The sequence below is a fragment of the Lepisma saccharinum genome, chromosome 28 (assembly GCF_977018435.1).
Source record: "Lepisma saccharinum chromosome 28, izLepSacc3.1, whole genome shotgun sequence".
In the NCBI taxonomy this organism is placed as follows: Eukaryota; Metazoa; Arthropoda; class Insecta; order Zygentoma; family Lepismatidae; genus Lepisma; species Lepisma saccharinum.
Window position 1 is genome coordinate 9009566 of NC_139256.1, and position 16299 is coordinate 9025864.

The 16299-nt window shown below is 40.1% G+C and overlaps 1 protein-coding gene across 1 annotated transcript in view; it reads right to left on the bottom strand.

Annotated features, from left to right (window-relative positions):
- Nucleotides 1–16299, bottom strand: part of Dop2R (dopamine D2-like receptor) — a 193566-nt gene that overhangs the window by 9869 nt on the left and 167398 nt on the right. Inside the window, exon 5 of the mRNA XM_083114145.1 lies at nucleotides 957–1113. Coding sequence (XP_082970271.1) covers nucleotides 957–1113 — 157 coding nt within the window. The remainder of the gene's footprint in view (nucleotides 1–956; nucleotides 1114–16299) is intronic.

Below are 16299 nucleotides of genomic sequence, written 5' to 3' on the forward strand. Positions count from 1 at the left end.
GGCACTACCCTCAGAAGAAACGCATACCTCGCCAAGTATTGTTAAATGAATACATTGATAGTTTACAGACAAGGAGATTCGAATCTTGCAATCGGTCAAGCTGACTTGACGACCGCCCCAACCTCCTCACTGCATCGCCAGCTGTTTCGTTCGTACCCTCGCGAGGTCACAGTCCGTGCCGCCCAAGAGCTGGCCTAACTAAGTTGACACACGTTCAGAGGGGTTGAAGAAGTCTTCGCGAGGAACATTTCCACCATGAGCCGGGGGCGGGGTTAGCCCATAAGAAACCGTGCCCGTCTTCGCCTGGCACGGCGAGGGAACTTTCGCAGTGTTGACACAGTTGCCACCTTCAGAGTAAAGTCGATAAATACGACTGATTTGTAAGACGGGAAGTAATTTCTGCCTACTTTTGGAGAAACGAGCCTAGTATTTTTACAAAGTTAAATGAACATATTTGATAATAGATAGATGAACCAAGAGGGCCATCCAGACTTTTTTTTAAAATATAAAAGTAAAAAATCCTATGATGATGCGAGTTTCCTTTGGCATTTCGACAATTTCTTTTCATAACATAGATATTTTCGACATCCAGTTAGAATACGTGTGCATGGGGGAGGAGAAGGTGGTAGGAGTTGTTTTTCCTTTCCTCTTGTAATTGTTCTATTTTTAGGGAAGTGTCCTGTAGTGTATTATGATAGGTTAGTGAGTGAAGATGAATCGGATTATTACGTTATTACTTAAACACACTTTGTATTCTACGTTACCAAACGAGGATAAACATCTTGGCCAGTGGCGCAACCTCAAGGAGAGGGCGGAAGGGGGGACATTGCGGAGGTTTTTTTTTTGATTTCTTGATCACGTTGGCACTACCATAGTTGCCGCCTGCCGCCACTGATATGATGTACATAAACCAACTGCATGTAAATACTGTGCTTATTCCTAGGTTGTTCTCTTACTTTCGGATGTTTGTCGTCCTGAAGCAAAGACCGCTTTGGACTGCTCGGCGCCGATGCTTGGAGGGCTGTCTCTTCAATGTTCGACGCCGCGTATCCTGAATCGTTGTTCCCATTGGCTTCAGCTGGCGGAAGTTGTGACGTCAATTTAGAACCCCCGCTGTAAGAGAGAGAGTAAACATATAATCAGATACGTGGCGAACTTTTTAAAAACACTGTCGTATAAAATACAGTGTGTCCCAAAAAGGTTTGGCCAAAAGTTGGGAAGAATTATGTTGTCGTACTTGACATGATATGACACAATAATAATAGTTTCTTTAAGCGCCGAGAACAGCATAAAACCTTATACAGCACTAAGCCAAGTAAGAAAGCACAAAATTACATGGGCGTAAGATGTATAATAACATAGTGAGAGCAATATATTTACATTTGAAGTTATAGTTTTCAGGGAGATCTACCATACCTCTAATATTAATAATTGATTATTGCTTAATGTTATATCATTCTGAGCACATCAATGGGCAGATACACCACCACGTCCAATTTCTACTATTAATTCACAACACATCATTCTTTAAATTATCAACAAGAGTCCTTATCAGTTCACCATTATTGTTACTATTGAAATAAGGGAATTGTGTCTAGTGCTATCTTTGGGAACCTTGTAAACAACAGCTATCATGAAATGGTAACTATTAATCTTTGGTGAGAGCATATTTTGTACAAATAAAGTTATTCTATTACTCTTCCTTAAATACAGTGTTTGTAATTTCAGCGATTCCAGCTACTCCTCATATTTAAATGTTAGATAACAATTTTGAATTTTCATTCACAATAGTCTGATAAACAACTCTGAATTGATTCTCTCTTGTCTCTATGACATCATAACATAGCTAAAAATAATCGTGTAAGAAATAAGAATGATCAACTATTTCGCATGTTGAGCTACGTAACTCACAAAGAAAGTGGAATATTTAGAGGTGGGTCAATCAGGAATATTAAACGAATTAGTTGACGTCACGTGCAATTTCAACAGTCCTATGCGATTAATTCCCTCACACGTGCATTAACTGACGTTGAATTATTATTGTAAAGACTTAATTGAAAAAAGGAACTCTACGAGCAGTAATTTCGTGCGAACTCGAGAAGTCCTCCAACCTACGTCACACGAAAAGTTCCAAGAAAATGGTACACGGGTCAACCTGTATGTATTCACCTTGGACCAGAAAGTGAGAAAATTAAAGAATGATACGTCAGGTCTGCGGTATCATATTTATTTAATAATTATCCCAATTTCGACAACTTTCTTGGTACTGTCTGAAATCAAGCAAGTATTCTAAGAGGATTTCAGGGCGAATTTCCTTTAGATTTGTCATCCGAAGTCGACGTCGACGCCATTAAAAATTCAATTCGTCCCTTTCGCCTCATTTGATTGAAAATAACTCCACCACGGAGAAGACAGGAAAGGAAAACCTGGTCCGTACTTTAGGAAATTTCCAATCCCCCCTTCCAACACCTTTTTTGCATCTGCGTCGGAACTTTGCAGTTTCCTCACCGAGGGACAAGACGAAGTTGAAATGAGCCGAAAACAGAGGAAGGGGGAGAAAACTGCGCCGGCAGCTGTCGGGGAAGAGGATCTAAACAAAGAAATGGGATAAAAGAAGACGCTGAATTCCCAGGTTGTTGCGGCGATGTCCCTCCATATTACGCGAGCAAATCGGCTTAGGACTTCTGGAGCAACGACAGTCTCTAGAACTTCCTCCATGTCCCACCTACTCCTTCTGGCCGACATCCGAACCAGAAGCCTCCTAGCGGCACAATCGCAAACTAAGCTAAGGTTTAAAGCCGCCCTGTTTAGAAACAAGGTAAGGATTTAACAAGTAAAAAGTACGCGCAAATAAGATTCTTATGTATTCTCCGTCTACCGTGAGAACGAAGTCGATGTAAACATATGCACGCGACTTGTTATGAGGCATCCTATTGGTCGATGCTGATGGCGGTTTCTGCAGAAATGCCCGTGTGTTAAAGCCATTAAGCAATTGCACTGAAGTTATGGGACATACATAAATTTATAATTAGTCAATTTTCAAGCAATTGCGTTTTGCAAGTCATGTTCTATTGTGTACATTTTCTTCGTTTTTACACTGGCGAAGAATAGTGCACTCGGTAGGTAATGTAAAAATTAGTGAAATTGTAGCTACTATAGATCATGACGCAGTGGCGCCAACTTTATGCGATTTTTTAGGGTGACAGGGCTGCCAAATATTTTGACACACGTCCCGGGTTCGAATCCCGGTCGGGCTTGGTTGTTTGTGAATGTCAATTCATCAATTTCATCATTTCATCACTCATCCCCATCTTCGCAAATTAGCCAAGAGGCACAAAACGCGAAGTAAAATAAACTAAATCAATCAATCAATCAACATTTTGACACATGCATATGCGCACCCCACATACAAAAAACTGGCAAATTAAGAAATGAAAACATTACTGCGAATTAAAATATATTCATGTAGTAACAGTAGAAATTAATTTGTGCAACAGAAGAACCTGGCTAAAAATAAGATATTAGAAAGCAAATCTGCTAGAGATTGATGGGCGAGGAGAGGAAAACACAGTGAGAGAGAGAGAGAGAGGGAAAGTACAAGGGAGACAGGAGAGAGGAAGAAAACTAGAGGAATCAAGAGAAAAAGAGAGAGAGTGAGAAAGAAGGAAACAAAGAAAATGGGAGGAAAGAGAAGGAAAAAGTCAAGGATGAGAAAGAAAGAAGAAGAAGAAGGGTTAAGACGGTGAGGTGGTGTTTCGCACGATAGTCATTTTCGTGTTTGTTCGCACGGTTTCTTATCTCATCACAATCAGGGTGTTGTTTGGCACGGCTGCACCAGGCGAACAGAAAGCATAAAGGAATTAGAGATGAATGGAAGATATGCGCCGTCATATCAGGATGTGTTCATCTCTGTCGTTGATACCTAGGGAAAGTATTAGTGATGGATGGCTGATCGTTATGGAAGATTGTCCAACGGGAGAGAAATTGATCTGTTTAACGATTACTTTGTACAACAATGGCTAGAAAACCCAAACATTCCGTTAGAGACATGGAACTGCTACGGTCAGAGACACAGAACCAACAATGCTGTCGAGGGTTGGCACCACAAATTAAACTCAACAATATCCAGGAGTTCTCCGCACATATTTTCGCTTGTAAAGGCATGCAAGGATGACGCTGCAGCGGCTTTCAATTGTTTCAGAAGAATTGAGATTGAAGGCAATCATCACAAAAAAAGGAAAACGACGTATATTAAACTTGACGCCAGGATGAAATCTATCCAGGAGAATCTGGTAAGGAGCGGTGATCTTAAAACCTGTTTGAGAAGATTGTGCTACGTGCAAAAGTTATGGTTATTGTTTCCTGTAAGATTTGTTCTTCTTGGAACAATACATTGAAAAGAAAATATAAATAAATCTATTTTTAACATTCAATTTTGTTATTTATTTTTACAAGTCGCTTTCCTTTCCAAATTTAATAACAGTATTCATTAATGCTTTGCAACAAAGGGCTTATTAGTGTCTTTATTTTGTTTTCGTTTGTGGTTATTTTCATTCGATTAACCTTTTAATTCCTCTATGCTTTCTGTTCGCCTGGTGCAGCCGTGCGAAACAACACCCTGATTGCGATGAGATAAGAAACCGTGCGAACAAACACGAAATCAAAGTCGTGCGAAGAGAGAAAGAGATAATAGGAAATATAGAGATAGAAAGAGAGTAGAACGAATATAAGAAAAAGAGAAGAGGGAATCAAGGAGAGAACTTTTGAGGTGGAAGATCGATCCCAAGAACTGAATATCTGGAGCGACCGAGCCGAATCGGTTTACCAAACTCCAAAGTCATCAGAAAGAAATATTATTGGAGGCTGAAGTGAAATCGTGTTTACAAAGCAAAAACCGACGAAAAAAAGTTTGAAGGGAGTTCTGATGGGCAAAGTTCCCAGAAAGAAACAAATATCCCCGTACGATAGCCTGTGGTTGGACGACCGGCGTGGCTACTGCGGGTAACGCAATTATGTGAATGGAAGGTAAACTTTGACGAAAGAGGCATTGCAAATTTTTCATTAACTTTTCGCTGATTTTGCCTGGTCAAACTTTCACGTGAAGATTAAGTTCCCGTTGCGGAAAGGACTTCAGAATTGCTAATGTCACGATGCAGAGCAAAAGAGACGGTTCCACTTTGCACGACGAAAAGATGATTGGATAAGTTGGAAGCTCGTTATACTTTCCGATAAAGTAAGTGACGAAGTGGATTACGTAAGAGAACCTGATCTGCAAGTGCAAACACATTCCGCAAGTCGTAATCTAAGCTCTTGTGCATCCTCCAGTAATATACCCTGCACTAGGAGATTGGGTGCCAAAGCTTGGGGCAAAGACAGTTGACTATCTCTTGGTAGTCAAGGTTAAGTGCGTGGTAGACATGACAAGATTTGGTCAGCTCCACACGCCCCCTCTGCAGGGATATTAACTGCCCTATCTAATCGAGTTGGGGATGTATTTATCTTATTATCTATTGCTTGAATATTAAATTATGGTAGTTGAAATTATATTTATTATTTATGGTTAATTTCTGATTTTGATATATTAATTACTAGATTTATTATTGTTGCTGGAATAACGAGGAGTGCACAAATTCCGTTTTCTGCGTTGGTTCACTCTTCTACTATGGTTACTGCCGGAGTTTATTTATTGATTAGTTTTGGGGAAATAGTAATGTTTACTATCTTTGGCAGGGTGTTATTACTGTTATCCGGGTTAACAATATTTATTGCTAGGGTTGGTGCTAACTTTGAGTATGATTTAAGGAAAATTATTGCTTTATCCACACTAAGACAATTCGGATTAATAATATTAACACTTACTATGGGATTAAAGGAGTTAGCATTTTTTCACTTATTAACACATGCTATATTTAAGTCTTTATTATTTTTATGTGCTGGAGCGGTAATTCATGTTATAGGGGATGTTCAAGATATTCGTTGTATGGGTGGCTTAATTAATAAAATACCAATAACTATTTCTTGTATAATAATTTCTAGTCTTGCTTTATGTGGTATACCCTTTTTGGCTGGATTTTATTCTAAGGATTTAATTTTGGAGATGTTAAGTAAGTCACTGCTAGTAATAGAATAGAACAGAAAAGTTTTTTCTATTTACTACAGAGCGAGGTTCAGACATACGCTGCTGTGACCAGTGATCGAATTGTGTCGTGCCGAAAAGCATACCGGAAGTATTTTTTTTTTTCCAATTCGGCCACTGGCTGTACCACCTAACTCTGGACAATTAAAAGGTACAGTACATGTATTTATGACATTAAAATAAATTATACAGGGTGTCATTTTAATGGCGCCCAGGACCACAGATTCGTATAGAGGATATCAAAACAAACAACTTTTCTTAGTAACATTTTTTCTCGTTTGTGCGTCGATTCGACGCTACAGCCGTTCAAAAAAGGCCGTTTTGCCGCCTGGATGCTGGCAACCCAACACAACATTTGATCATATCTGTGACGTCATTTCCTGCGGTCTACTTATTTATTTGAGTTGTCATTGCACAAGTAGCTACGCAATGGCCAACAATGTACTCACTCACTCATCTCTCTCTCTCTCTCTCTTTCTTTCTTTCTTACACGTTTGAGTTGTACCGTACAGCACTCTGCACTCTTCCCCAGGGCCGAGCACTCTTTGTCGATCATACGTCACGAGAAATGCAACAATAGCGCCGAGAATGTGATAGAAAGTTCAAATAGAGGAATCAATTATCATACTCAATTAAAAAACAACAACATAAGAGTCAACCAGAAACATGATCAGTAGAGTCCGGACGTTCAGGCATTTAATTTGGTTAAAATAGGCAGGCAAAAAGGCATTTATAATGTGGAAAATAGGCACTAAAAATGAAAAAAGGCAAAATAAACCAAAAAAGGCACATTTGGAAGTCACTTACTTTTATCTATAATTTCTGGCAACATGTTAAAATCTAAATTGGGAAGAGCATTTCAATTTTCTCCGTCTTGATTGCACATAACTACAAGGTGTTTTTTTTAAGTTCTCAACATTCACTGATAGTCGTGTGTCAGAGAGAATGTTTTTCATAATAGAAAATGATCTTTCTACTTCGACAGAAGTTATTGGAGCATACATAAAACAAGCTAATGTAGCTGGACTCATTTCGGTAACAGCATTTTCACCTTTTAGAATATCACAAATTGTTTTTAATTGTTTCAGGTCCTCATTTGCACTCACTACCCGTTTGCACTTTTCCGCAAGAGCTGACCCCTTTTCTCCTGGCACTTCATTCATCTGCTGCATAGATTCCTCGAAGATTTTCATGGATGCTATAATTGTAATTGACTCTGGCAATGCACGATAATGTGCAAAAATAAACTTGAATAGCACAGGAGTTTTTTCACTTCACGAATTGAAGCCGCTTAATTTTCTGGAAGAGCATCGATCACCTCACTGATTTTTTCAAGGTGGTTAGCATAATATATAGCTGCTGATATCCAGGTTCTCCATCTCGTCAAGACTGGTTGCGGAGGTAAACTAAGCTCAGGCGCAACTTCCTGAAATTTTCGGGTTCGAGAGGGAGATTTCAGAAATATCTTCTTTGTGTTCGAAATCAACCTGTCCACTTCTGGGTGCAACACTCTAACTTCTTCGGCGATTCCGTGCACTGCGTGGGCTACACATGTGATATGAAGGATGTTCGGGAAGAGAATTTTCAATGCTATGGCAGCCTTCTTCATACAGGGAGCTGCATCACTGATAAAAAGTAACATGTCATCATGATGTACACCATCTGGCCAGAGCAGAAGTAGGGAATTCGAGAATAACTGAGCTATTGAAGAACCATTGGCTCGCTCTAGTTGTTCTGGCGTGAGAAGAAATGACGAGGATTATCCGCATGTTGGTTCCATAGTTCCTATGATGACGTTGGCTATGTAGCGTCCCATAGCGTCAGTAGTTTCATCTATTGAAATCCAGATCTTCTTTCCACCAACTTCAGCACGAATTCTTTGCAGAGCTTCTTCGTAGCAGACGCTTAAATATGTTTTCCGCAGCATAGATTTCGACGGCACCGTTTCCTTAGTGTATTTCTCCAGGAATTTCCCCAGTGACTTGTTTCCCACTTTCCAGAAAGGTATTCCTGCTTCCATGAAAGCTTTGCGCAGTTCAAGAGAAAACTGACATTGCCTGTTGGATGAAGTGCCCACTGTTGAAATTAGGGATGTCTTCTTCTGTCCGATCATTTTAGCAGCTGCAGATTTATGCTTTGCTGTTGACACATGCTGAGATATAAAGTATTTTTTCTCATGGCTGATTGTTTTTTCACATATCTTGCAGAGAAGAATAGTACCGTCTGTCGAAAATGTGCTTTCACCAAATTCACGCACGTAACCATGTAACTTACCACTTAATGGCACACTAAATTTCGGTATGATGACAACTACACAATCCTTTCCCTCCAAAGTGCAGAACTAAACTAAAGATAGAGAACTTGATTTTGGAATCCATGCAAAGGCCCTTGGGCATTAGTGCTGTTTTTTTGTCAATAACCTCCTGACACGGACGGTGGACGTGATGATGTAATTGTGCAGATGTTCTGCAACAGGTGTTCAGCACTCAATCATGCACAAGGAAATGTTAACCGAAAGGCAATATCCTAACTCAGTATGAAATACTTTTTTCTCACACTTTTCTCCTTCAGCAATGTTGAAACATACGTGAGTTCAATATTACTTAAATAAGGCGAAAATTATTGACATAATAAACGGAAGAAAAATAAAGGCCAAAAAAGTTTTTTGGGAGAAAAATAATTTATATACATAATTTTTTTAAAAAAAATAGTCAAATTTCATTGAAAAAGGCAAAAAAAGGCATTATAATTAAAAATAGGAAGTGGGGTCCCAAATAGGCAAAATAGGCAAAATGAAAAGGCTTCTAAAACATTCGAAACAACATAAAAGACGTATATCCGGAAACATTTTATCAATATATGCAGTAGATAAAAAGAGGCATTTTGCCAAACTTCCGGGCTCTAATGATCAGAATTGTATATAATTTTTACAGATTTACCACAGGACGTAACTTGCAATAAATTAAACAATGTTGTTGGCAGGATAAATCAGTGATCATCCTAATTTTGTGGCTGATTATTTTGATCTTGGAAACTTTTGAGTAGTGAGTGCTTAAGTGTCTAATAAATTATTAGTTACTACAATCCATGCATGGCACAAATAAAAAAGGAGCGCATTTTCTAGCGATAAAAGGGAGAGAATGAGAAACGATGTACTCCCTCTGTCCCATAATTATTGTCCGGTACACTTTTGTTCGTTGTCCCATAATAATTTTCCGATAGGGCAAACTGTGACATTGGTGTATACAGAAGAAGAAAATTAAACACGGGAATGAACCATACAACGTTATTACTCAAGGATCAGTACAAATTTGCCGATCAAGTATCCAAAAGAACATAAATAAAAAAGTCACCATTGTGGCATACCGGACTATAATTATGGGACAGAGGGAGTATTATTTAAGAGATTACAAAAAAGATATTGTATCGAAAGACAGGGCTGTGCATACGAGCATACCAGCAGTAATTTATTTCCAATTCGGCCACTGGCTGTACCACCTAACTCTGGACAATTAAAAGGTACAGAACACGTAATTATGACATTAAAATAAATTATATAACATAAACGGATTTAATATAAATGAAGAAAATAAAAAAATGAGACAATACCATGAAAGCCTTCCCATTCCAAATCGAGACTACAATAATCTATTCGTTGTGACAGATAACTGTTCGCAAAATACAGTGTTACTTGTTTTAGTGTTGTTGTTAACGCTCAATTGTTGTTTTTGCAATAACAATAGTAGTATTCTTTGAAGTTCTTGGGTGATGTAGCAGGTGGAAAATCATCGGAAAGGGCATTTCAAACCTTTGCAGACCATACAACGTGAAAATAGCTTCCTTAAAAGAATTTCCTTAACATTAGAGTCCAGTACAACACTCAGTGGGTACTAATAAGTAAGACTGGTCTTCATACCAAGTTTCATTTAGAAGGGAACAATCTTCCTTTGATGTAAGGTGTCTGATGAGTTATTCAGATAGCTTCATTTGAAGTTGATGCAGAGATATAGATCTATGGGGGCTCATAAGGAGGATCAAGTCACTTGACCACTTGGAATAAGAAAAAGTACTTATCTATTCTTCCATTCTCTCTTCTATTTTATCTATCTTCCCTCTTTCTTTCCTTGTATCCTGTTTCTAGTTTTCTGCCTTATTTCTCTCGGCTTTAGTGTCTCTTTCTTCATGCATAGTCCCCCTTTTCCTCATTATTTATTTTCTGTTCTTTCTCCCGATTTCTTCTTGTTTTCTTTACTCCTCTTTCACTCACCCTCTCTCTGTCCCGCTTCATTATTTCACCCAGCCTCTTCATCCTGTTTTTTTCGAGGCAGCGGGTGGTATCGTATCAATCCCTAAGATTGTATATTTATTTTTATTAAAGTCTCTCTGAACGCTTCACGTTGACCAGGGCATTCACTTGTTTTTCTCAGTTGTCTCAACCTCTGAGACATGTTTACAATGCATTGTGTTGTGCCATGCAAACCTCCTGAGCATTCAGGAAACAGGTAATACTTCTGGTTATAGAGTCAGCGGTTTGCATGGGAGCAATTAAATAACACGATTCGGCATAGAGGAAGAACTCGATGGCCTAGTAATATAGAGGTGAGACAAGCTGAGAGGGGACTGACTTTTGGGATTGAGTTGGGAGAGAGAAGGTGGTCAGCAAGGCAGTAGGTCAGAAGTGGAACGACGCTCTGGTCGACGAATTGGAGAAGCTTACAGAGGACTTCGCTTATTTGATTCAGCTAAAGACTTCAGATAGACAGGTAATTATCCTACACCCAGCCATGATTCAGGTTCAACGGTTCACAAAACCCAACGAGTGACCATTGTCTTTTCTGTAGTTTAGTTCCTTAGTCTGATTTTGTACCTTTCGCATTGCCAAGCGTTAACTCGTCACGCCAATGACGAGTGGTCTCATCAAGAGGATGAATGAGGAGTAGTTTACATCATCCCAGCAATTAATTGCATAAACAACTGGTTTAGATCCCTTCATTCTTTAGAATGACACGGTATGTTCATGTTTCACTTCTTTATGTCGCTCCATTCTCTCTCTCTATGCTCTCTGTTTCTGTTACTTTATTGCTCTATCCTTTTCAATTTTATATTTCCTTCCCTCTCTCTCTCTCTCTCTCTCTCACGCACACACTTACTTACTTCACTTCCTTCTCTCATCTTCTTAAGTGTTCAAGCCTCAAGTTGGTTTGCTTCAGCTCTTTCGTTTCTTCCATTCGAAAACTTTACTCCAACCTTCCCTATTATTTCTCTGCTCACTTTATATGTTCTCTTCTTTGTTCCTTACATTTCCCTGCCTTCGTATTTACAGCAGCGACCTACGGAGCTTCTTTATGTTCTTATTTTGTTGCATCTCTCTACATGTTCCTGTTTTCTGCTAATGTCTTAATTTTTTTTTGCAGCTTCCGCAATTCACATCTTGAGCGATCTGCTTCACCTTCTCCATTATGGACCTGCTAGCGTGGTCCCCCTCCCTGCATTTTCTCTTGACGATTAATGCATACATACCTCACGGGTGTTAAGGATCACCCTATGTGAAGAACCGGCCTCTGTGGTGGAGTGCTTAGCACGGCGCGCTACGACGCCGGGGTCTCGGGTTCGAATACAGGCATGGGTGTTCTTTGTGAGCGTCTGTTAATCAATTTTATCATCCTCATGATCTCAATTAGCCAAAAGTAATAGCAAAGCGACGCTAAATAATAAAACATACAAATACCGGGTGTCCGAGAAGTCTTTGTATGAAAAGAAAAATTAACTGTATCCGCTATATGCAACATAGACATGAAAAAATGGTACCAAAATGTTCGGAAACTATTCAAGTTTTATTGGCAATAGGAAAGAAATCAATAAATCTCCACATGAGCACCCTTGGTAGCACGGAGTACATCTAGTCGAAATTGAACTTTTCGCCATGCATTAGCCAACATCACAGGAGGGATTGATGCGATGACTTGCGTTATCCGTTGTTGCAGAGTTGCAAGATCGGATACAGGAGTTCTGTAGACATTGTCTTTCACATAACCCCATAAAAAATGTAAAGGGGTTCGTTATATCTGGAGATCGTGCAGGCCACACTGTCGGTCCATCTCGACCAATCCATTTTCCAGGAAATTTCTGATCAAGGTATAGGAACGAACCTCCAGACTCCAATGTGGCGGTGCACCGTCTTGTTGAAAGATAACATGTGGGTGGTATTCTAGCAATTGCGGAATAGCAAACAATTACAACATGTTGAGATACACTCCAGATGTTACGGTGTCCTCACAGAAAATGAACATTCCGATTATTCTGTCATGCAGCAGCGCGCAACAAACATTCACCTTCGGGCTGTCCATGTTCGACTCCCTCACCTCATAAGGGGGCTCCTTACCCCAGATACGCACGTTGTGTGTATTCACTAAACCAATGACACGAAAGACCGCCTGGTCTGAAAAAGCAACACGTTCCAGCTAGCCATTATCAGCGTCAATGCGTTTTCTGTCATTGGGCAACAAAGCCTCCAGGATTTGCACTTTGTACGCACGAAACAGTAAACGTTTGTGTAACACATCATGAACAGAACTTTTTGGCATCTGTAATTCATGTGAGGCCGTACGCACGGATTTCTTCGGACTGCGCACAAAAGCCACTCTGACATCTTCCACCCTTTCGTCTGAGGTTGATGGTCGGCCACTTCTCGGTCCGTCAGCAACAGATCCTGTGGTCTTGAATTTGTCATACCACGACTTAATGCTCCTACCATCGGGCGGCACCTTTCCGTACGATGTTTGAAACTGTGTCTGCACTGTTTTTTGTGACCTGCTCTCGTGAAACCACAGGATACATTCAGCTTTTTCCTGACTTGTGCACATTTCCGGTTTGCTGGACACTGGCACTGCTACACTACTGCAACGTTACAGAAACTTGAAACAAAAAAACTTGAATAGATTCCGAACATTTTGGTACCATTTTTTCATGTCTATGTTGCATATAGCGGGTACAGTTAATTTTTATTATCATACAAAGACTTCTCGGACACCCGGTACATCACGATGGATGTCGACTGTTAAAATGTGCTATTAGCACCATACGAAGCAGGAGGGACCTCCCGATAACGTAGTGGTAACGTCCCTGTGTTCGGATCCCATTTTAAACTGTAGGTTCAGTCCCGATTAACCCATCTGTGAATGAAGTAGACTAAAAACAAAAATCCAAACTCAAACAAATACGTAGCATGGGCGTCCGGAAGGGGGGGCAAGAGGGGCCGTGCCCCCCCTGGAAAATGAAAGTTAACCGAAAAATATGTATTTCACACATATGATTTCATTTTAGCCACAATAATATGTGTTAATTATTGCATGAACACCATAAATTCAAATTTAAGCAATGTTTTTTAGGGAACAACACTATTTTTGGGGAAAATTTGCCTTCGTTTGCCCCCCCCCTGGAAAAAATACCTTCCTTGCTCCTCCCTGGAAAAAATCCTGCGTACGTCCATGGAAACAAGAGCTTCCTGGTAAGTCAGCTCTGTGATTGCTGTCAGCCGATTGTCATTTTTTTATTCTCCCAGTGGCGTGCCCAGAATTGTAGAAAGGGGGAGTTACGTATACTTTTTTTAGTAATCTGTTCTTTTTTAAAATTTTTTTAGGGATACTGAACGAAACTCCCTTTGGTTATGACCCCTCCTTGGGCACGCCACTGATCCTCCCCGTTTGAATTAATCTATATAGAGAAACATGGACGTCCGCAGGATTTTTTCCAGGGAGGGGCAAGGAAGGTATTTTTTTCCAGGGAGGGGGGCAAACAAGGCACATTTTCTCCAAAAAGTGTTGTTCTCTAAAAAAAACATTGCTTAAATTTGAATTTATGATGTTCATGCAATAATTAACACATATTATTGTGGCTAAAATGAAATTATATGTGTGAAATACATCATTTTTGGTTGACTTTCATTTTCCAGGGGGGGGCCACGGCCCCCCCTTGCCCCCCCTTCCGGACGCCCATGTAGAGAAAGGAGAGCCAAGTGAAATCACCAACAAACAATCACAGGAGATAATGTAATGCCAAGGTAAACACAGCATCAAAATTAAGAGTAATTTTGGTTGTGTGTAGTAAGGATAAATCATCCATGAGAATTGAAAAAGGTAAGAGAACTTACGAGGCACCCTGCAGGGGAAAAAACATACGGGTCTTCCCATCAAGAACAGCTGCCGACGGAGCCTGCACTTGCCTTTGTCTAAGCTGCGATTGAAGAGCGAGCCTCCCCTGGTCCAAAGGATCGCCAGCCAGCACCGTGGAGTGGTCCCGCAGAACAAAGGGCTGGACGTATCCTGGCAACCGCGTTCTGGGAACGGCAGCGTCCAGGGAAGAAGATGAGGAGAAGAAAAAAACTTATGATCTGGGCTTAGCCTCCACTGAGAGGGAGCCTATGATCTCCCGGCCAAACCACGCACAACTTAAATTGGGTTTTCCGCTCCTCGTAACAGGTGGACGCTGCCTGCTCTCGGCATACAGAACTCTTTCGCGAGTGTGTATTACTCCGCACCTTTCCTCCCCAAAAGTTCCTCCTGGAAATTTCAGGAACTACTTTTTGGTGTGGTGGAATCGATTCTCAATTCAAACAGCCACGTCCAGAGAGATCTGACAAGAATGACGGCGTAATGATAACACAAACAATAACTGGCATCATAGATAACCCTACATTTCTCCAAAAGATATGTTTCAATGCAAAGAAATGTGGCTGCAGTAATTGATGTCTTATGATATTCCTAAAACAGAAAGATTTAAGAATTCGCCATTATTTAGAATGTCCTTTGCGTACAACAAAATATCTATATTGCAATCTAATCTTAATTTTAGTATCTCAATCAATGAGTACAAAAAAATATTAAGACAAGTGTTTACAACATAAATTATAAGATTTAGTGTTATACTTAGCAATATCACTGCATATGAATAAAAATGACATGTTTTTTTTTGTTTTTTTGGTCTTGTTCTGTATTGTTTTGGGTGAAGCGCTTCTAAATTGCTAATTGGGTGTTATCTGATTCTATAGTATAGTTTAGTAATTTATATTACATTATATTTGTGTATGTGTTCTACCTGTGTTATGTCTCACTGTATTATGTTTTCTCTTGTTTTTTAATTGGCTACCTTCTGTAAAAGAAGATCATTTCTCTGTTGAAGGAAATAAATAAATATACAGTGTCAGGTGTAGTCCCGATTAGACTATCCATGCATAAAATGTGGAGTTAAAACTTGAATAGACAAAAATGACGGATGAAGCAACAATGGCAGGAATACGCCTAACCGAAATGAAGAGTACGTTGCAACGGTTTCTTTGTAAATAACAATTTGCAAGATTTCCCTGTATTTCCGCCTATATCAACACGCACACCTCCGAAGCCAGAGGTCCTACAGTCTGTCTCGGGAATCTCTGGAGCAAATGAACGAGTCGCCTGCGCAAGTAGAGGGGAAGGGAGTGCATGGAGGGGAAAACGCGCCTGCAGCAGGAGCTTATATTCTAGGCTAGCTAGGCTATCTGCGAAGCCTAAAGTCTACAAAATAAAATACAGGAGAAAAATCGATGAGAAAATGTAAATAATATTATTCATATCAGTGAAATGATGATGCTGATTCTGGAGTTGGTAACCTGAGTTCCTATGAGTTGGTAACCTGATTTCGTATGAGTTGGTAACCTGATTTCCTATGAGTTGGCAACCTGATTTCCTATATGTTGGCAACCTGATTTCCTATGAGTTGGCAACCTGATTTTTTATGAGTTGGCAACCTGATTTCTTAGGAGTTGGTAAATGTATTTCTATTAATAGCCTAGGACCACGTGACTCAGTATAAGCCACTGGTCAGCAGCTACCAGTCGCTTGCACTGCTTTGCTCCGCCCACTCGCCATCTCCCCATTCTCTGCCGTTATGCGCGGCGCTGCCCCACAGATTCCAGAGAAAGAATGTACACTCACCGGCAATAATAATGGGACACCTAGATCTGAAGTAGTACTGCTCTGCAATGTTTTATGTGTGTTGTATAACTCTACGTAGGTGGCAGCAGTTGCCAATGAAAGTTTCCTGCGAGTATTTAACTCCACTTATTGCCATACAGTAGGCAACACACAATAACATTGCACGGAAGCCAGTATTTCAGGATATGAGTGTCC